The sequence below is a fragment of the Erythranthe guttata genome, chromosome 1, assembly GCF_056151865.1.
Source record: "Erythranthe guttata isolate IM_541 chromosome 1, IM_541, whole genome shotgun sequence".
In the NCBI taxonomy this organism is placed as follows: domain Eukaryota; kingdom Viridiplantae; phylum Streptophyta; class Magnoliopsida; order Lamiales; family Phrymaceae; genus Erythranthe; species Erythranthe guttata.
The window spans coordinates 1,031,372-1,051,712 of NC_142533.1; the positions used below are offsets into that span (position 1 = coordinate 1,031,372).

The 20,341-nt window shown below is 35.8% G+C and overlaps 4 protein-coding genes across 6 annotated transcripts; 2 read left to right on the top strand and 2 right to left on the bottom strand.

Moving 5' to 3' along the window:
- Positions 1 to 734: 734 nt before the first annotated feature.
- LOC105977223 (uncharacterized) lies at positions 735 to 5,633 on the bottom strand. Of its 2 annotated transcripts, XM_088815135.1 has the most exons (9): positions 5,277 to 5,633; positions 4,492 to 4,534; positions 4,217 to 4,399; positions 3,438 to 3,715; positions 3,286 to 3,324; positions 3,090 to 3,131; positions 2,221 to 3,002; positions 1,201 to 2,131; positions 735 to 1,112 (listed from the first exon to the last, which is right to left on the bottom strand). In XM_088815135.1, exons 3-9 carry the CDS (start codon positions 4,381 to 4,383, stop codon positions 865 to 867), a joined length of 2,487 nt encoding a protein of 828 aa, XP_088671261.1. In that variant the 5' UTR covers positions 4,384 to 4,399; positions 4,492 to 4,534; positions 5,277 to 5,633; the 3' UTR covers positions 735 to 864. The 2 variants fall into 2 exon arrangements, with proteins under 2 accessions (XP_088671261.1, XP_088671266.1); XM_088815140.1 differs by lacking the exon at positions 3,286 to 3,324 and having other exon boundaries at positions 5,277 to 5,409.
- A 3,004-nt stretch (positions 5,634 to 8,637) lies between these two features.
- LOC105977253 (protein tesmin/TSO1-like CXC 5) lies at positions 8,638 to 11,956 on the top strand. 2 transcript variants are annotated; one of them, XM_013002555.2, is made up of 8 exons: positions 8,638 to 9,319; positions 9,601 to 9,708; positions 9,862 to 10,039; positions 10,511 to 10,828; positions 10,942 to 11,021; positions 11,121 to 11,218; positions 11,304 to 11,606; positions 11,695 to 11,956. In XM_013002555.2, exons 1-8 carry the CDS (start codon positions 8,964 to 8,966, stop codon positions 11,712 to 11,714), a joined length of 1,461 nt encoding a protein of 486 aa, XP_012858009.2. In that variant the 5' UTR covers positions 8,638 to 8,963; the 3' UTR covers positions 11,715 to 11,956. The 2 variants fall into 2 exon arrangements, with proteins under 2 accessions (XP_012858009.2, XP_012858010.2); XM_013002556.2 differs by having other exon boundaries at positions 8,639 to 9,319; positions 11,121 to 11,209.
- A 1,520-nt stretch (positions 11,957 to 13,476) lies between these two features.
- On the top strand, positions 13,477 to 16,795 carry LOC105977141 (alpha/beta-Hydrolases superfamily protein). Its single transcript, XM_013002416.2, has 13 exons — positions 13,477 to 13,748; positions 14,326 to 14,402; positions 14,495 to 14,575; positions 14,818 to 14,946; positions 15,043 to 15,129; positions 15,230 to 15,283; positions 15,380 to 15,470; positions 15,560 to 15,630; positions 15,704 to 15,773; positions 15,888 to 15,940; positions 16,025 to 16,118; positions 16,241 to 16,338; positions 16,553 to 16,795. Exons 1-13 carry the CDS (start codon positions 13,505 to 13,507, stop codon positions 16,640 to 16,642), a joined length of 1,239 nt encoding a protein of 412 aa, XP_012857870.2. The 5' UTR covers positions 13,477 to 13,504; the 3' UTR covers positions 16,643 to 16,795.
- Positions 16,796 to 16,920: 125 nt separating this feature from the next.
- Positions 16,921 to 20,101, bottom strand: PEX4 (peroxin4). Its single transcript, XM_013002417.2, has 6 exons — positions 19,859 to 20,101; positions 19,581 to 19,630; positions 18,668 to 18,787; positions 18,438 to 18,566; positions 17,559 to 17,688; positions 16,921 to 17,187 (listed from the first exon to the last, which is right to left on the bottom strand). Exons 2-6 carry the CDS (start codon positions 19,584 to 19,586, stop codon positions 17,099 to 17,101), a joined length of 474 nt encoding a protein of 157 aa, XP_012857871.1. The 5' UTR covers positions 19,587 to 19,630; positions 19,859 to 20,101; the 3' UTR covers positions 16,921 to 17,098.
- Between the last annotated feature and the right edge of the window lie 240 nt (positions 20,102 to 20,341).

Consider the following 20,341-nt stretch of genomic DNA (forward strand, 5'->3'; position numbering starts at 1 on the left):
ATCAATGAATATAGATATTTGTTAATTTTATTTAATTTGCTTTGAAAACTGTCAATTGGGTCCTCCTTGACAGATCAACTGTGTCAGAAAATGGCAATGTGGGACCTCGTATTGTAATAAAGGGTCAATTTAGTAATTTACTGTACACCAATTTACTGCAATTTCATTTTTTTTTTTGATAATTACTGCAATTTCATTTTAAAGAAGAACAAGCCACGCTCCGTATTTTGCCTAAGTCTTTAATTAATTAATTTATTCATGCATATATATGTGTGTGTGTGTTTGTGTGTGTTTGTGTGAACATTACATTAAGTATGAGGTCTCAGTCTCATACGTCAGCCCTAATATAATTAATCTCAATTAATTCATTATTTTCTTATTCACATAAAGTTGCTACTGCTAGTCTCACGTCTTATCAACCTGAATAAAGTGCGACTTTCAAGGAAAATAACTTTTCAGTACAAAAGGAGTGCAATAAATGTACAGTTTGTATCTGCACAAGTATTGCATACATGTACATTTTCTGTGCAATATAGGTGTGCATTTTTCAAGATTACAAACACAGATATGTCATATATATATTTTGCTATATATATACATACATATATTTATATATTTAAGACATAACTAATTTGAAGCTACTAATTTCAAGATTATTCCATTCTTGCATCGACTCGAGGGATGTGCAAGTTGGAGTCGTAATCGGAGTTTGTACATAAATATTGAGAAATCCGGAGACGAAACCAGCAGCTTAATACATTTTAAATAAATTCCGATACAACAATTTATATTTAAAAAAAAAATTGTCTCTAGATTGTGAGAATCTAAATTAAGAGCTCGAAGAGCATAAACCCGAACAATTATTCATTTTCTCGAAAACTCTTTTCCCGAAACATCCTTTCTCATTCTTCCTCTGTTCGCCAAATTCAACGAACGCATTTTTTCCTTCGAAGCATTTGATCTCTTTCTAAACTTCAAATCCTTCGCAGTTAGAGTGAATTCATTTCCCGCATCGGGAATGCTGAAGTCAGCAGGGTTCCGATTAAGAGTGCAAGGACCTAACTGTGAATTACTTCTCTCCGGCCGAATCACAAGCCCGTCTAATCTTTGACCTTACAAAAAAAAAAAGCATTCTTTTTCAAAATATATGCAATAGTTTGACAAATATCAGCCTTTTCAAGAATCGAGGGTGAAACTTACCTAGCACATAAGAAGAATCTTTCTTTGAGCTTTCGCCGGCACAATAAGCACCACCATAACGAAATCCAGAAGACAAGTCTTTCAAGTTATGGTTCTCCTTCCCGTTTATCTGTCGGTTTTGATTGGAAGAAGAAAACGGGCTATCAAGAAATCTTTTTGGGCCCACTTCAAAAGAAGAGCCCGATACAATTCTCTGATCCATCAAAGACAGCAGCTGCATTGCTGGAATCGTATCGTTCGAGTAATGGTCCAAAGACCTTCCGGAAGCTGCTGACGACATGGACCCCACTCTCCCCTCTTCGAATGCTGCTTTTTTTCCCTTGACAACCTTCGTATGATGATCGCTTATTACAGTACTCTTTCCTTTGTAGCATTGGTCTGAATACGGACCGACAACACCCATCCTATTTGTGCTAAGATGAAACGGCACATTCTCTCTTGTAGGGGGCCAAAATAGTTCCGCCCCCCCTGTACTAGGTCTCTGCCCGATCAAGATGGAACCTGATGCTGGATAATGTTTCTTAATCTGTTGTTGTCTCGATGTAGTTGTACTGAAGAATCCGAATTGTCTCTCCTCTGGTTTGCCGATTTCGATTTGAGAGTAGTTATTGTTAAACTGCGCTAAATTAATTAAGGGATTAATGTTTTGTCTCACTCCCACATTTCCATTTCCTAGCGTTGAACCGTTTCTGCCCGCCAGAGGGAAATTAATCATGCCAGGGCGTTGATCCATGTAAAGACCGGAATACCCTCGCCTTGTGTTTCCGAGTGCCCTTTCGTGTTGGTTTCTGGCCAATAGCTCAACTATTTCCATTGGAATATCATCTGAAGTTCCGATTTCCATGGAATTATCTTTCTTTTGTGGCTCGTAAACTCCGAAATGCCCTTTGCCGTCTCTAGTTGACTCTTTACTGTACGAAGCAAATGCATCCTGTAAAAAATAACAGAAAATAGCAACGATTAACAGAATCAAAATAGAAAGAAAAAAAATAAAAAATAAATGGAGGGAATTTTACGTACCGAAGAAGTTTTATTATGCAGAGGAAAATTCCTCTTGTCAGAATAATTAGTCCTCTGAGGAAACTCCTCATTGAGATCAGGAATGCCCCTAAACTGCACGAAAGATGCTCGATTCTTGGAATTGATGATGTCAGCATCCATAAAGCTGTTGAGAGAAAGGTCCAACCCCACTTTCCCTCTGGTGCTGCAATCTCCTAAAATGCTCGATTCTTTATTAATGCTCGTCCCCATTAATAAAGGTACAAGATTATCTTCAGCTTCGTTCGTCTTTAATTCTCCCATTGTCGAAACAGAGACACCTGTCCTATCTTCAGTGTTTAAGGTGTGAGGCCTCGTCGCCTTTTTACTAATATCAAGACCTTTATTTCTTTTCTTCTTGATTTTCTCAACCCTTGCACCAAGTTTCGAATCCAATCTCGCAGGTGCGTCTTTTTCCGATTCGGACTCGGAATTTCGAACCCTCCTGCATTTTCTGTCTGCGTGCAGTACAAGGGTTCTGTTTTTTTTAGCAGAGGCTCCTCTTTCGTCTTCTTCTTCTTCTTCGAGAACCATCTTTCTTTTACTTTGAGGACTTCTAGAAACTTCCGCAGAATCGGAAACTGCTTTCTTCTGATCAACAGATATTGTTCTAACATGATCACTAGTTGAATTATTCCCCTTCTCCACCATTATATCAGCCAGAAAACGCAATTTCGGCTTTCTCCTATGCGGAAATGCACTAAAAGAACCGTCTTTTCCAGACGATGCGTTTTCTTGCTCGTCAAGTATACACAAAGGACGCACTGTGACAATACAATATATCAGAAGCATCAGTTGCTATAATATTATAATCTCAGCAGTTTCAAAAACATAGTTATTTATCAAATTACCTGCAACATTATCACGTGGATTTACTGCTTTGTCTTTGCTGCCTGCACGGATATTTCGGATGTTACGTATATTAAACATGGGGAAAATCTAGAGCAGCAAATTATACTAACAGAGAAATTACATCTGTGGTACCAAGATTTTTATCCGTAAAAAAAAAAAAAAAAAAGTAAAAAAAGAAAATAAATAAACACTTACATGAATTAGAATACTTGATAGTTTTACTTGGACAGTTGTCTTCATCATCCACAAAGAAATTTGGCAAATACACAAAAGAATCATCAAGAATGATTCTTGATCACAGAATATATATATATATATATATATATATACCAGAATTCAGCATTTACCTATATTCTCCTTGACGCCTAAGAACAAGTCCTTTTTTTCTGCAACGATAATCGGACAAGAACTTGTACCGGCATCACTTCTGTCTGCGAGTACTAGTACTGTGTCGTCTGTACTCCTCTTCGTATTAATGTCTGGAACGCAGTTTGAACACTGCCACCATTGAAATCTAGGAACAACTAACGGAGGCAGATTATCCGCCAGCTCATCATCATTGCCTTGTGATGCAAAGGGCAAACATGTCATCCTATTCTTTTTCCTCATCCCAGCAACAAAACCACTGCACGACCACATAATTATAAACCGGACATTCACAAATATTTTCTTTGAAACTCAACGAGGTTAGGTACTGTAGGTTACACAGAAAAACAATTCTTATTGATAATTATAGATATCTAAGATTACTGCCATGCATGCAAACTGTGTCACCGTCAGTTTCACATATATACTATCTTCGTATCCTCGGTTTAAACCACAGGATCAAGATATTATTATATCAATGAAAACAACTACTAAAAATCGTTTTTCCTGTCATGCAATTTATACTTATCCGTATCACGTATAGCACTTGTGATGGAACACATTTTCCCACACACACGAAACATAGGCACGAAGCAGAAAGAGATATATCCAATTTTAAAATAGTCGATTGATCATAAGCTTATATAATGCCAGTCAAAAGAAACTTACTTGCCGAAATAATAAAAAAAGTTTGCTTTTTTTTTTTTCATTGTTTTGAAAATCGATAAAAGAAGTTTAACTCGATCAAAGAAACACTTACCGTATTGAAAAGTGCTCGTGTATTGGTGACTCGATATCTTCCACAGCACTAGTGATGTCTATAGCTATTGAATTAATTCGAACAAGCGATCCTAAAGATTTTGATGCAGATACCGCAGAATCACCTTTCTGATGACTTTCTTCTCTCGACACCGTTCTATTGTCCATTTCCGATAGCGAAACCCTACAACCAGTGGGTGAAAAAAAAGTTAATTCACATTTACATTCACATACTTAGTGCATAAAATCATGATTTAAAATGTCTGTGTTTTATACCCGAGAGGCGATCAAAGCTCAAAGCTAACTTTATTTAGTGTACCTGGCAAATATTAATATGATTAGAAAGAAACGAAGGAACGAGTAACATACGGTTAGGAAAACTGACATTAAAATGTGCCATGTAGAACATATGATAAACCCTAGCTAACAGTAACAATAAAGACGAAACTTCGACCAATCAAAGATTTACAGGTTCCCACATACGATAAACTTCAAGAATAGCAAAACCCACCAAACAAAAAGCAAAATGAGTCACTAAAAGCACAGCAAAAAAATAAATTAAATTTTTAGGGTTTTCTTTATGAGGAAGATGCAATCCAGAATTTCAAAATTAAATTTTAGGGTATTGACAACTTAGAAATTAACTCGAAACCCATCTCTCGTTCAATCACAAGTGGAGAAATAAAGATGTTACTTTTGATTCCCAATTAAAATTAGGGTTTATTGAATTCAAGAAAAGGTTTCGGTTATTTTAAACGTCACCAGCTAAGCTAAAAACAGTAAATAAATAATAAGCAAAAAAAAACACCATAAAATGATAAGAACGTGAAAAGAAATTACATGCCAGCAAATAAATACAACAATTAAAATAAATTCAAGAAACCCACTTCCGATGAAAAAAAAGAAAAAAGAAATTGAGCTGAAAGTCAGCTACAAACCTAGTACAGATTCACCCTAAGATTAAAAATAAAATAAAAAAGTAAATCTTGCAACATCAAATAAAGACAACAGTAAACAGTAAAAAAAAAAAAAAAACAAGTAAGAGAAAAAAAAAAACAAACCTTTACTTGAATCGAGGAATCGGATCAGAAGCTCACCGAGTCGACCCAGCTGAATTTTTTTCCTCCACAGCTCAGTGAAGAACAGTATTCATTTGATTACAAGATGAACCAGCAAATAAAACCCATCTCTATGTATATCTTGAGATGATCTGAGAGAAAATAGAACAAATTCGAGAGCAAAACGAATGAGAACCCTAGATTTTCTAGGTCTGGAAATTTAGTTTCCTGAAGGAAGGAGAAATGTTTTAGAGAGAGAAACACGAAAAAAAAATCAAGAAGAGAGAGAGAGAGAGAGAGAGACAGTGTGTGTGTGTGATTTCTGTGTATTTTTTTTATATAATAATGATGTTTATTGTCGACCCATATGGGTACTTTGTAGTATTTTTTATGTGTGTGTATGTATACATGGCATGTGTATGTAATGTAAGAGAGAGAGAGAGAGCAGGGCCCAATGAGATCTCGCCAGCGAGGCGCTTTGGTTGCGATGCTTATCACCACCCACAATGCGTTTCCGCGAAACCCTAGTCAGACGGCAGTACGGACGTGCATCGCACGCGCTGCACTTTGGAGGGTAGTTGAACGGTCGCTGTCTTGTCAAAAGATGGTCCACGCGCACCAATGTGGGATCTGATTGGTGCGTGGCGCACACCGGTGAAGAATCGAGAGTGGGGGAAATTTTTGGAGAAATGAAGAGAGAAGGAAAAGGAAAGAGAGCCCTAAATCGTGTGGTAATAAAGGAGGAAGGTAAAGGTAGGGACAACCCTAAAACCATAAGATATTACATTAGGGGTAACATAATTTAACTTGCCAAAATTAAAAAAATAAAAATAAATTAAATGTGGTTAGGTTTGGGATAAAATGTAGTTAGGGTTTTTTGGCTGTTTTATTGCATTTAGCAAAACAAAGTAATTACCCCATTAATTGCAATTTGCATGGCAAGTTATTAAACATGGCATGTAAAGCATTCCATAGTCTTACCTTGAAATGTACTCGGGTAATTAGATGTTACACTCATTATTTATATTTGCTGGATTTCAACCGCATATCAATATAATGACACATTGAGCGTGTATGTGTGTTTAGTGGGTGTTATTTAATCAGATCTACGGTGAAATCCACTCTGTGTAACGTCCAACTCCCCTAATTACCCTTGTGTATTAGAGTCCACTACATGCTATCCCTTGTTAAAAGTGTAACGGACATTTTGTTCACTTTCGATTTACACATAATCACACATCTGACGAAATTAACAAATACTACTCTATTCGTGATAAACCAAGGTGCAGCTGGTACATGGTAATATTACTATCTCCGTGCTAAAACAAGGTGCGCAGCTGGTACATGTAATATTATTATCTCTGTGCTAAAACAAGGTGCACAGCTGATACGTAATAAATACTGCTCTCTACGTGTTAAAATATTGGTCCTCTTGGATTGTAACGCCATAAATATTAAGAAAATCGATAATAAATATACACGAGTTATAGAGAAAAATGACTGAAATACCCTTATCCTTTATTTGTTTATCAATTGATTCTATTTCAACTAGTTAAGAGTGGCAAAAAGCACAAAATAAATAAATAAAAGTTACAATATATTTATTTGCTATTATATATGACATATATATAGAAATATATAGGTACTCTTTACTAGGGTAAAAATGTACGTTATGATTGAAGCCGATAGATGGTGTGTGTGTGTGTGTGTGTATGTGTTTTGATGGGTTTTTTTTTTTTTTTTTTTTTGTAATGATTCCAAATTATTTCCTTTCTCCAATTATTTGCAGCAAGACTGTACTAATTAAAAATGGGAATTCAATATAATAATTACTTTATAGTTTTTATATAAAATTAAAAATAGCATCTCACACTTCACATGCTCCCAACATATTGAGGCATATAAAATAATACATACCTAATAATCATATAAATTAATTAATTATTTTATTTATCCAAGAAACGACGACTAATCAATCTTCAGTGACTAGAGAATGAAGCTTAATTAACACCAAAAAAAAAGGGTTTTTAAACTTGTGTGGGAAATATTATTAGTTTAATTTGGTGGGCATTTTCGTTATTTTTGAAGTTCTTGCAAAGTTAATAATACTATGTTTTACATCAATAAACTGTACAATACTGCATGTGTTTACACTGAAGATATTTCAGTTAATTATATATCTGAAGTTAATTAGCAACTCTGTAATATAATAATTCCAACTACAAAGTAAATTGCAATAGTATATATTTTTTTAAATAATATAATAATATATATGGGTCCCTCTAAATTGTCACATTATATTTATAAGGCCATCAATGAATAGTAACTTCACTTTAGGTTAAACAGCTTTAGAGGGTACTATATGTTTTTTTTCTTCTGTCTGTGCTTTTTTTTTTTTTGATATATATATATATATATATATATATATATGAACTAAATTTACAAATAATCATATATACATATAGTACGTAATTAATTAAGTTCTTAAACATGTATATGAAATCCACTTAAGTAATAAATTTTGTCACTGCATGCGAATTAGTACGTGATTTCATATTTTTGTTTTTAAAATTAAAATTTGATATACCATTAGCCCATATTACGCTATTTTGCCGGGCTAGTGGGCCCAATTCTTTAGCCCATTTTACACTTTTTTCGGGCTAATGGGCTCATTTTTAGCCCATTTTATAATATTTTGCCGGGCTGATGGGCCCATTTTAGACTATTTTCCGGGCCCATGGGCCCATTTTAATTACATTTTCGAATTTCAAAATTTAAAACCTTCTCATTAAAGACAAAAAAAGAACGGGGCTCAAGTGGGCCCCACAACTTTGTTCATCTCAGGTACACAAATTCATCGTTCGATCCGTCCATAATATCACACGTACGCTGACCAATCATAAGCTTCCACGTGTTGGGTGCAAGTGTGTGTTTGCCGCATCTCAATATCTCCTCTTTAGCGCCAAATTCGTGTCACTTTTGTAAATTCCCCCCTTTGGACTCTCGTTGGCCTTCTTTGACCTAATTTTTTAAAACTCTTCTCTCCGGTGCCCCTTTCTCCAGTTTCATACAATTTCTTCAGTGCTGCTTCTGCGTTTATATATAAGAACATAAAAATTAAAATAGTCTTAAAATATAAAGAAATGACTAAATAAGTACCATCAAATTCGAGCATTTAATCCAGAGATTATATTTTATTAATTTTGAAAAAAGAAATTAATGTTCATAACTGACAGATGTACGGAATTGGATAAGAATTCACAGGAGAAAAGCCAACTCAATCGCATCCGTTCGTTGAAACCCTACTCTTAATCTAGACCGTGTATTTCAAAAAATATAATTTTTCAAAAAGATTTGAAAAAAAAGAAAAGGATCATACTCTAATTCAAAATTACTCCCACCACACTACTTTCTCTCTCTAGAAATCCCCAACCCCATTCTCAGACTTTTTAACCCTATTAATTTCTTCTTTCCCGGAAAAAAAGATTCGATTTTTACGGCGCGTGTTTACAAAATCAACTCCGCCTCGTTTCTGATTTTTCCCCTTTTCTTTTCTGTTCAACAATGCCGAAGATTTGATTTTTTTTTTTACGCACCCAGTTTATAATTTGGGGAGTGAAAATCGACTCCGTTGCATGAAATTGAAAAACCCGCAGCGTTTTCGGAAGGAATTATCTACGAATTCGAGTGATGGAGCAGGGCGAAACGGCGGCGGGTGCTTTGGCGGCGTCTCCGGTGGTGAGGCAGCTGGATTTCACCATCAATTTTAAATCGACGGCGGCGAATGCTAATGCCAATGCGAATTTGATATTGCCAGAGCATCCGCAGGCTCAGTTACAGTCCAAGTTGCTGGCTTTAATTGAACAGAAACAAGTGCATGCCAACGGAAGGGCTCAATCGCCGCCGAGAACGGTGTCGCAAAGGAAACTGCCACCTGGAAAAATTGTTATGCCGCCGAAAAAAAATTCCCGGCGAGAGCTTTCTCAAATTGTGGGGCAAACGAAATCGCCTGCGATAGCGCCCAAACCTGCATTGAAGCCCTTGCTGTAAAATCCCTTTGTCTATGTTTTTAGAAAATTTATTTTTATTTTTTTTCAATTTAGCGAATATAGATTGAATTAGAAATGCGAAAAAATCGAGTGTTCGTTTTCGGTAATTTGTTGATCGAAGCTCGGGTCATCCGAAAGGATTAAAGAAAGGGGAATATCCATGTGATTGATCTATAAAAATCCTAATTTTATCTTGCTTTCATAATTTTTTTGAGCTATTGCTTCGACTGCTTGTTAGTTGTAAACGGCAATAATTATCAGCAAAATGTGTTTTTTAGGAAGATGGAGTCTCCAAAATCCCGAGAAAGGTCTAATCTTGAACAGAACGATGGCACGCCGAAGAAGCAGAAGCAATGTAATTGTAAGAACTCGAGATGCTTGAAGCTGTAAGTACATCCTTTCGTTTGATTAGCATCTGCGAGCTTAGTTGGCTGAAATTGAAAATGCATAAAAAAGACCCGTCAACTAGGTTTTTCGTTTTGTTGTTTAGAGTATGTAATGTAAGCAAGCAAAACATGTTCATTTGTAATGACCAACAGGTACTGTGAATGTTTTGCGTCTGGTTCTTACTGCGATGGATGTAACTGCACCAATTGTTACAATAATCTTGAAAACGAGCCGTATAAGAAGGAATCAGTTAGAGCTCTTTTGGAGAAAAATCCCGATGCCTTCAAACCAAAGATAAGTGGCAGTCCACATGGTGCTGCAGATGGTGGGGTATGTAAAACAACTTTGTCATGCGTTTTTAGACACGTTTTAGATTGAATTCTAGTTCTCGGTTTTTGTTTCCCTGAGCTTTGTTGGATCACTAGTCTTTGATTCGTCTATCAAGATCATGTTCTGTTATATTGTTATTTCTTCTTTTATTCTATTGTGTTTCAGTCGTACGGAAATAAGGAACAACTCTGCTAATCTGCGCATTTAGATGAGATGAACACAGTATGGAGTCAAATTAAGCAGAACTTATAAGATTAAGTACTTGTCATTAATAGTGTAAACCTGCACACCTTCACCGGACGTGCTTTTAACTGCTCGATTTTGTTGTGCTTTCGTTCAAGAAACAAGGAACTATGTGATTCACAAATTCTTTACAAGAAACAAGAAAGTCTAAATCCACATCAGCATGTATTCAACTGACTCGTGATTTTTGCTATCATCGGCATACTTTAACCGATTCGTGTGATTCAGGTAGAATACCATAAAGGGTGCAATTGTAAAAAATCGGGCTGTCTCAAGAGGTACTGTGACTGCTTCCAAGCCAATATTCTATGCTCCGACAGATGTAAATGCTGTGACTGCAAAAACTACGAAGGAAGTAAAGAGAGGAACGCTCATTTTCACCATCATTCGTCAAAATCAATGGCGCTCATCCAATTGGCAGCCAATGCAGCCATTAATGAAGCCATTGGAATTCCAAGCAAGACAACTAGAAATAACCGGCAAATTATTTTCGGGACAGCATCTAATAAACAACAATTGGCTAGCTGGCTTCCAAAATATCCTCAGGTGCATGCTTGTTTCAAGTTCTTCTCGATTTTTTTTTTTTTTTAAATCTTGAATTATGAAGCAGTGGTTTTCAGTTTCTTTTATGACGAAATCTTGTTTCCCGTTATAATCAGGAAACTTGTTCGACATCTAATTCACCACTATCTGCTAAACAGAAAGCTTCAGTCTCAGGACTTTCTAAATCCTCTTACAAGTAAGACTTCGTATTTTTTTTTCCGGTTATTTATTTACTTACGAATTCGAGTAAATTCCAGTATTTTATTTTATTATGACCCTCTTCGTACGATTGAAGGTCTCCATTAGCTGGCATCCTCCAACCACAACATGTGAAGGACTTGTGCAAAGTCTTGGTCGAAGTTTCGGCAGAAGCAGCAGCACATAGTATTTCACGTCTGTTCAATTGCGTTAAAATTATATTGACAACAATTAAGATTATTCCGGCTTATAAATTATTTGTGTCTTGCCTTTTTTTCAGAAGAAAGAAAACCGACGAATAATTCCACAAACGCGAACGAGGCTGAAAAAAATCCAGCTTCTTCATCCCATGAATCAGACACCTCTGATAATCGACCATTATCACCAGGAACACTTGCGTTAATGTGCGACGAACAAGACGCAACATTTATGGCAGCTAATGCCCCTCAATCTACAACAACCGAACCTAATACAAGGACAAATAATACGAAACCAGACCTGACATACGTCGATCAAGAAAGGCTCGTATTGACCAGATTTTGCAGTTTTCTCAATAAACTTATCACTTGTGGCTCCATAGAAGGTAACTACCTATTTCATGAACTAAATGCTATATATTATGTGACGAATCAAAAGTTCTTGAAAAAAAATTCGTTCCCGATTCATTGTAGAAAAGAAGATAGAACCCTAGAGCTCGTGGAGTAAAGTGCGTGTGCAGATGATCGAACGAGTACAGGTTGAGAGGTGAATGGTGTTAGTGCAGTTATAATTAATATATATTTTTTTTTTGTTTTGTTTTTGCTGACAACTGTGTGTCCAAAAGTTAGGACTTGTTGTTGCAGTTAGATAATATGTGAGGTGGATGGTGATGATTTCTTGTTTACACCATTCTTATAGAACTCATGTGTAAGAAATCAAGATTCTTTTTCTATACTTCCATTTTTTTTTTTTCCCTTTTTTTGCATAAGTTGATAAAATCATGCTTCATCTTTATAACTGTGCTACACACACACACACACACACATGCGTGTGTGTGTCCAATGTTTTTCATTGAGGGGTAAAATCGTCTTACTGGCACAATTTAGGTCCTCTTGACTAGCAATTATTATATTAGTATTAAAAGGCCGAAAGAAAGTTGATGTTGGGCAGATTCAAAATTTTATACTACTGAGTTATTAATGTGCAATAATGGTCTATTTGTTAGTAATTAAATTATTGGGTAAATTACAAACACCTCCTGAGGTATGGTCAAATTACAAAAACACCCCTCTTATTGGATAATTATAACGACCCCCTCAACTCCTCAAATTTAGTGGAATCTTCGAGATTATATGGAATATTATCACTTTTGTATCCGTTTTATCCCATTCGAACTCTACATTATGAAGCAAGATGATCATAATATGTGTTTTTTAGCTTGTATATATCAGTTTGTGGTGCATCGGAAACTGTATTTTTACACAAAACGAGTACAAACCAGAGCACATTCCACGGATATTAGATGATTATGTTGAATTTGGCACCATAAGGGTGGAGGTGTAAGAAAAAATCATAGTTGAGGGGTAGATGTAATTATTCAAACAAGAGATGATTTTTTGTAATTTGACCATACCTGGGAGTGTATGTAATTTACCCTAAATTATTAGATTAGTCGCTAGTACGTGTTAAATATTTTATTATTATATGAGTATGATTATTATTCCACGGATAATAAATCTTAATAAAATTTTGGTTCATTTTATTGAGGAGACTTTTGCTTTGACTTGTAAGTTTGATTATATTATGCCTAGTGGTACATAAAATTATGGGTAAATTAGATACAACCCTCGTATTCAGTTAATTACAACCATATCTATTAATTATGAATTTTCTTACACGTTCGTTATTGTGGTGTCAAATTTAGTGGAATCTCATATATTATGTGAAATATTTTATAGTTTGTATCCGTTTTACACCATTCGAGCTCCACATTTTTGCAATATGCATCTCTTGGCTTGTAAATATCATACTGTGGTGCATTAGAAACATCATTTTTGAACAAAACGAGTATAAACTAGAAAACGATTCTACTGAATCTAGAAGATGCTGCTGAATTTGACACCATAAAAATGTGGACGTGTAAGAATATTCATAATTAAGGGGTGGTTGTAATTACCCAAATATTAAAGTTTTTTTCTTCATAATTTGACCTTATCTCAGGGGTGTCCGTAATTTACACTAAAATTCTAGTTTCTTCAATGTAAATATATATATATATATATATATATATATATATTAAAAAAAAAAAAAAAAAAAACCTAGAAACACGTTTTACACAAGACTCTAGAAAGCCGCCCTACAACAAAAAAACCCGATTTTTCTACACTGAAAAATTAATTATAATCCCATTATAAATAATAAATTAAAAATGAAATGAATTTAAGAGAAATGGGGCAAAAGAAAAGCAAAGGACTCGCGCGAACCACCATAATAAAAATAATAATGGCGGCAACCATGATGACTTTATCGCACGTGCCGAGCACCATTGCGCACGTGCGAGCCCATGCACTCCCAATTGCTAATTCCAAATTCAACTTATTAGTAAATACAAAGAGCACCACCACCAACTCCGCCATAACCACTCCACAATTCACCTCAGTTGATCGGAGAATGGATTCTTCCGAAGATGCCGCCAAACTTCGCTCCGACTTTCTGCACCTCCTCCGCACTCGCCGGACTGCTGAAGGTATAATCCACGCGCTCTCTCTCTCTCTCTCTCTCGCCCCGCTTTACTGGTGTTTCTGTTCTTTCGTGAATCGTCTTTTTTTGGCTGTGAAATTTTGATGTTTTGTTGTCGAATTCGTTCGTCCTTGTTGCTGAATTTCGTTTAGGAGTTTGAATTCCCCCATTTGAGTACTCTGATTAGACTTTAGATGGATGGGTACTACAACTGAAGGGGATGGTACAACACCTGATATAATCTGTGATCTGATAATGTATTCGTTGATTTGACCAAACACACCGCATTGTGTTAATCTTTTATGGAAGCAAATGCTCAGCATAAACTTTTAGCATAATTGTTGTGTTTTTGACTTTTTGTTCAAAATCCTGTTGAAACTTCGCCCAAAAAAAATATCATCTGCTGTTTATCGGTTTCGGTTCGAGAGGCAATGAGGCTAATTTGGAAGTTAAAAAAAAAAAACAAAAAAAACCTATTTTGCAGATCGACTTTTCTGTTTCTTTTGATTGGTTATGTTAGAGGAATTTAACTTACGGAGATTTCCTAAACATTACATACCACTAAATATGTTTGATATCTGCAGTTCCTCTTTCCGTTGAACCTGCGCAGCCTGTACGAGATCCGTTGTATCAAGAAACACCTAAGCCAACCTTCAGTGAGGTTGAAATCTGCTTCAGGAATTCTAATTTTTATTAGATTTCTCGTTATAGGATCCATCATTCTTATGTATCAGCTTATGGTCAAATATATAGGCAATGGAGTCTTGTCCAAAGAAAGAGATTCCTAATTTTAAAGAATTGCTTCAAGAGGAGAACTTTTACCTTACAACTGAGGTATTATAACTCTGCCTTCTCTTTTTTTTCTTTGGAACAGGAATTTTGCACATCGTGCGTGTAGGTTTTAGTCTTAATCGTTGTAGAGGATATTTTCTTTGATTCTGAATTTATTCAGATCTTGTCGTAAAACACTGACGTCAGCTATTTCTAAAAGTTCCCAGTACTCGACAATAGTTGACATTTCTGGTAATTTATCTTTATGCACTTAAAACGAGCTTGCCAAAAATTTCTCCGACCAGGCGGGGGAGCAAGGACGCTTACCTGTTCTGATATTGAAACTGAAGGAGAACAGTCAAAAGAGAAGGCCAGCGATAGTTTTCCTACATAGTACACACAAATGCAAAGAGTGGTTGCGGCCTTTACTTGAGGTAATCGAATAGTTATTTTTTCAGATGCTCAAGTCTTGACCAGTGTTCTTTCAGGGTCAGAGATTGATCCATGTATTTTCTTTTTAATGGTTCCAGGCATATGCTTCGAGGGATTACATTGCTATAGCCATCGATTCCCGTTACCATGGAGAGCGTGCGAAAAACCTGACAACTTACCGGGAGGTGTGCCTGCTGGACTTTGATCTTTACTTATTGTCACATTGATTAAAAAATTAATATCGAAGTTCTGCTTCGTATGTGATTCATATTTGTTGTAATGCAGTCTCTGGTGTCATCATGGAAAAAAGGCGATACGATGCCTTTCATATTTGATACGGTATTGATGCCATTTCTTAAATCTTCTAAAAAAAATTAAAGAGTAATGATATGCTACAATCTTATTTTTCCCAATATTTGTGCTTACAAACTTCAGGTATGGGACTTGGTAAAATTGGCGGATCATCTTACACAAAGGGAGGACATCGATCCATCCAGGATAGGAATTACGGGTGAATCACTTGGAGGTCAGATATTCACTCAAAGATGATACTATATATGAAAAATCTTTCTTCAAATTGCAATTTTCAGTATGATGATACTTTCTATACTTCAGGAATGCATGCTTGGTTTGGTGCCGCTGCCGATACTCGATATTCAGTGGTTGCCCCTGTAATTGGTATTCAAGTAAGTGTTTCAACACGAGTTAATTTGAGTAAAAGAATATTTGCGGTCTGAGTATTTGTGTCTATACTCTTAGGGGTTCCGGTGGGCAATTGATCACGACAAGTGGCAAGCTCGAGTCGACAGCATTAAGGCTGTATTTGAAGGTAAGAGACATATTGTGACTAGAAGGCTTCATCATCGTTGTATATTTGTCTCTTGAAAGAAAAATGTCCGTGACTGACAAATATTAGGATGATTGTTTGGTTCTTGGTTTCCAGAAGCGAGAACTGATTTGGGAAAAAGTGCAATCGACAAAGAAGTGGTGGAGAAGGTCAGTCTTACTGTTGGCCCTAATCTCTGTTTGGTGTATTTTGTTTATTTTGAGTTGCAGAAGGGTTTATATTGTTGTTAACAGGTGTGGGATAGGATTGCTCCTGGTTTGGCCTCTGATTTTGATGCACCTTACACGGTTCCTGCTATCGCACCACGTCCCCTGCTAATTTTGAATGGTATTATGTGCCATTGAGTACAACATTTGAGTATCAAGATTTATGCCCTTTACTGTTAGTTTCTCCTGTTAGTTTCTCCTTAAGACAGTTAAGAGACTGAAACTAGCTCATGCAAATTACAGGGAAAGAAGATCCTCGTTGCCCTCTGGGTGGATTGGAACTTCCCGAATCAAAAGCTAGAAAGATTTACGAAGAGGCCAATGCCGTTGACGACTTTAAGGTGTGGATCGGACTCTCTCTCTCTCTCTCTCTCTCTCTCTCTCTCTCTCTCTCTCTCTCTCTCTCTCTCTCTCACACACACACACACACACACACACACACACACACACACACGCACACACACACACACATGCGCGCGCGCACACACACAGTCCAATTCCACAAACAAAACAACCTCGTCTGCACTTGTTCAGACAATTTTTTTGTTTTTTCAGCTGATAGCTCAACCAGGTATCGGACATCAGATGACATCTTTGATGGTCAAAGAAGCCAGCGACTGGTTTGATCAACACCTAAAACCATGAGAAGGGTTAAAAACATGGCGTTCTGCGTACTTCGAAATAATGCTCTACTACTTCAATTCCACGTTTTTTTTGTAAACTGAAAGATCACGTCGTTTAAGTTAAAACCAACATTTGAATTCATTTGTTTCAGTCATCCCAATTCAGTATTATACCTAATTTTATTTTGCAACTACAAATGTGTCTGCTTACACAAAGCCCCAAAACAGTTAATCCGGAATCTACGTTATCAACAATTTAACCAAGGGAAATGCTACCCTTCTCAACAAAATAACAGAAAATAAGAGGTCCAAGCTGATCATTATCATCGAACAACAGAAAAAAGAATGAAGTTTTATTACAAATATATGTTTCAACATTCATACCAGTCGCTGAAAAAATAATTCACATAATCCATATTTAATATAATTGTACAGCAATGCGTTACTACATCCATGAGCAAATAGCAGCCGAAGGTTTTTAGCCTTTCTTGGGCATGGCAGCAAGTCTGGTATACATCCTGGCCATGGACTGGTACCCTCTGATATCACCTGCCCGGAGAAGGTTGCCTACCCAATAAAACACAAAAGCATCAATTTCACTTCAAGCATTCAAGATTATATGTATTTCGTTTCTCAATATTTTCAAGAAAGTAGAAGTTTTTTTCTTTTTTTTGTGGTTAGTAAAGAACAATCTAGAGGAGATGAACAATCGGGCCTTCCCAATCCCTATTCTGCAACATGTTTAGTGTACTACATGGTTGCCATTGTTTTCTGGCGACTTGAATCTTTACATTTCTATTATCTTGAAATGCATTTTTGAACTTTTAACTGTTTACAATAATCTGCAAATCTCATTCAAACCCAAAAGATGGCCATACAATTCAACCAAGCAGAAAACCGAGTTACCAGGTTGAGAAAAGAACCACAAGCGACAATACCTGAATCACAGTTGAGTGGGCTATCAGGCTCTGGATGAGCCATCAATGCAATTATAGCCCTACAAACTGATTGCAGGGTCCAAGCCGGACTCCATGCATTTTTCAAGATATCAAGGCAAATCTCACCTGTCTGTATAAAAATAAGAACCACGTCATCAATGAGTAATACCACAAAGAAACTCTTCGTACAGATTTCATAATACATCAATATAAGATTTTCCTTAATTTAAGTATGAAAAAGAAGAAGAAGAAGATAAAACAGAAATGGACTATTCACGACATAAAGCCATCAACATTAAGCATAACTCTCCTAAAATAAACCATAAAAACATGTCACTAGACCTTAAGCACGTCTTATTGCAGCTAATGGTCTGGCACAATCATACATCATTTACGTAGCTCAGTTTCCAAATTCAAGTGCATGCATAATTCCCTTATCGTTTGGCTAAGTACGGCGCTAACAGCATGTAAACTAGTAAGTGTTAAAAAATACATAAAACAAATTTATATTTTCTATCTCGATAGGCGGAAGTCACAGTTCATTACTCTGGAGTTTGGACTTAACAGACATGAAGATTCAAAGTTCAGAAACAAGCTCATCCTCGAGTAAATTTCACTCAAGTTCTCATCATGCACTCCACTTAGCAATTCTCAGGACTCGTTCCATATAGTTCCATCAATTGTTTTGTGCACAAAGAGCACCAATCATTATATTAACATTGTTCAGCAAAACAACATTCTTACTTTAGGAACTCTCACGTATTCCATATCTTGCTCTTTCACAATGTTTATTGCAAGGAAAATACAAGACACAAAAATGATAATTTGCGAGAATAACATAACAATAAAGAATGACTTGAAGCCTGAAGTAACAATTACCTTGAAATGTACATTTGGATGGAATATTTTGGTTAAGAACCTAACTTGAGGGGGCTGTAATGGATACTGCTCAGGCACAGAAAAAGCAAGTTGGAAAATTCCACCGTCAAACGGAGTTTCTGATGGTCCCTACACAGCATAGCATGGGATCGAAAACTAGTTCAGATTAAGTGATTTCCCCTCAAAAAAAAATGTCTCATGAGATGAAGCACAAGAATAACGAGACCAACCTTTATAAGAGCAGTCCACTTAAATATGTTTGAATCATCACATACGAGTTGGATATCAGGATCAGCTACTTTCTCTCTCTGCACTTCTTTGAATTCCTTAAACAGCCTAGCTCTTGATGCCTATTACCGAAGCACATGATCAATTCAAAAAAAAAAATTCCAATATTAACTCGAATAACTTAGAAGCCTATCCACAAACTACCACGTTGGAGCACATTTAAAATGAAACAAATTTTAACTTCATCGAATACTCTTTTCCTCTCTTTTAAGTTAGATGAATTCATTTCTTAAATTATTTGCCGTCATGCTAGTCCAAATTTATTGCTGTAGATTACCAACAGTTCTCAGGTGCCATACACGATACATCACATTTCACAATTCTCTGAGCGTATAAAATGTACATCCGGTATTGCGGGTACATCATTTATTAAACACATAGATGCTCATGCATATTTTTAAAGGAAATCAGTTTTTAACTTAGTTGAAGCCGAATTCGATCTGATTAGTATCACAACTAAATACACATCAGCTGGATATTTCATTCAACACCCTCCAATTCCGAACAAAATATAGTGCATAAACTTCTCTTTTCGTTATCGTCCCTTCTAATGGCAGCATTAGATTGGCACACATCACCAAACATTGTGATATAGTTATTAACTCTGGTTTGACAACAAATAAGATTACAAGTGAACCCGCATTAGTTTTTTCCTTCATATAAAATGTAAATAAATAAATAAAATCAACCAGAATGCTTAATTTCTTACTACAATAAACAGTATTAGCATCACATCTCTCAGAAATCATATCCCTATGATTTCATCACTCCTAGCAGCAAAAAGTAGAGAGTATTTCCCAGCCAGGTAAAGAAATCGAACAATCATGATTGAAACACGAAGAAAACAGTACTAACCTGCATTTTCTGCAATGACTGTTGATTGAATTCACGCTAATGTTCAAAAACTGCATCAATTGACCACTAGTTTAGCTTTAATTAACCCATCAATGATCAAACCCCCCCAAAAAAAACCCTCGAAAAAAATAAGATGAGAGCGTAGCAATTTTTCGGTTTAATTTTACAAAGAGAAAACGAGACGGAAAATTCCTGAATTCAAATTCAAATACTGAAAGAATTTAGGGAAAATCATAAATATATTAACAGAAATGAAAACGGATGAACGATCAGCACACCTGAAATCAGTCGCCAACTTGAGAATTGAGATATGAGACGAAGAAGCGGAGAGAGGAGAAGTTTGGTGGTATCGTGATTGAAGTGATCCGCTGTACTGGCGGTGCACAATATTGTAGTGGTACACCTCCTCTAATTTTCATATTATATTATATTATATTATATTATATTATATATTATTCGGAAACGTCTGAATATTGGTAAAAAAAATGTATTTCCGTGAAATTTTAAAATCAGAGAAAGTCAACTCTTGAAAATTCATGACTCTGTGTCTATACTTTTCAATTTAATAATTAATCTAGTCCTATTGAAAATTCTTAAATAATTTATATTTTTATTTTTACTTTTTTGTTAAAAAAAAATCTACTTTTTTTTTTTTTAATATGGTTGCTATTAGTTACAGTAATTAGTAAATGTATTTTAACAAGATAATTCAATTACATATTTAGATTTTAATTTTACATGAAGTTCAATGGAAATAGTAT

Coding starts and splice junctions, on each gene's coding strand:
- LOC105977223 (XM_088815135.1), bottom strand. CDS start 4,383: ATGGACAATAGAACGGTGTCGAGAGAAGAAAGTCATCAGAAAGGTGAT. Junction 3,132..3,285: donor TATCAAGTATTCTAATTCAT/GTAAGTGTTTAT, acceptor ATATCCGTGCAG/GCAGCAAAGACAAAGCAGTA. Junction 3,003..3,089: donor TCCACGTGATAATGTTGCAG/GTAATTTGATAA, acceptor GTATTGTCACAG/TGCGTCCTTTGTGTATACTT.
- LOC105977253 (XM_013002555.2), top strand. CDS start 8,964: ATGGAGCAGGGCGAAACGGCGGCGGGTGCTTTGGCGGCGTCTCCGGTG. Junction 9,320..9,600: donor CCTGCATTGAAGCCCTTGCT/GTAAAATCCCTT, acceptor TGTGTTTTTTAG/GAAGATGGAGTCTCCAAAAT. Junction 10,040..10,510: donor ATGGTGCTGCAGATGGTGGG/GTATGTAAAACA, acceptor CGTGTGATTCAG/GTAGAATACCATAAAGGGTG.
- LOC105977141 (XM_013002416.2), top strand. CDS start 13,505: ATGGCGGCAACCATGATGACTTTATCGCACGTGCCGAGCACCATTGCG. Junction 15,130..15,229: donor ACCTGACAACTTACCGGGAG/GTGTGCCTGCTG, acceptor GTTGTAATGCAG/TCTCTGGTGTCATCATGGAA. Junction 15,471..15,559: donor TACGGGTGAATCACTTGGAG/GTCAGATATTCA, acceptor TCTATACTTCAG/GAATGCATGCTTGGTTTGGT.
- PEX4 (XM_013002417.2), bottom strand. Junction 18,567..18,667: donor AGTGGACTGCTCTTATAAAG/GTTGGTCTCGTT, acceptor TATGCTGTGTAG/GGACCATCAGAAACTCCGTT. Junction 17,188..17,558: donor CCCACTCAACTGTGATTCAG/GTATTGTCGCTT, acceptor TTTATTGGGTAG/GCAACCTTCTCCGGGCAGGT.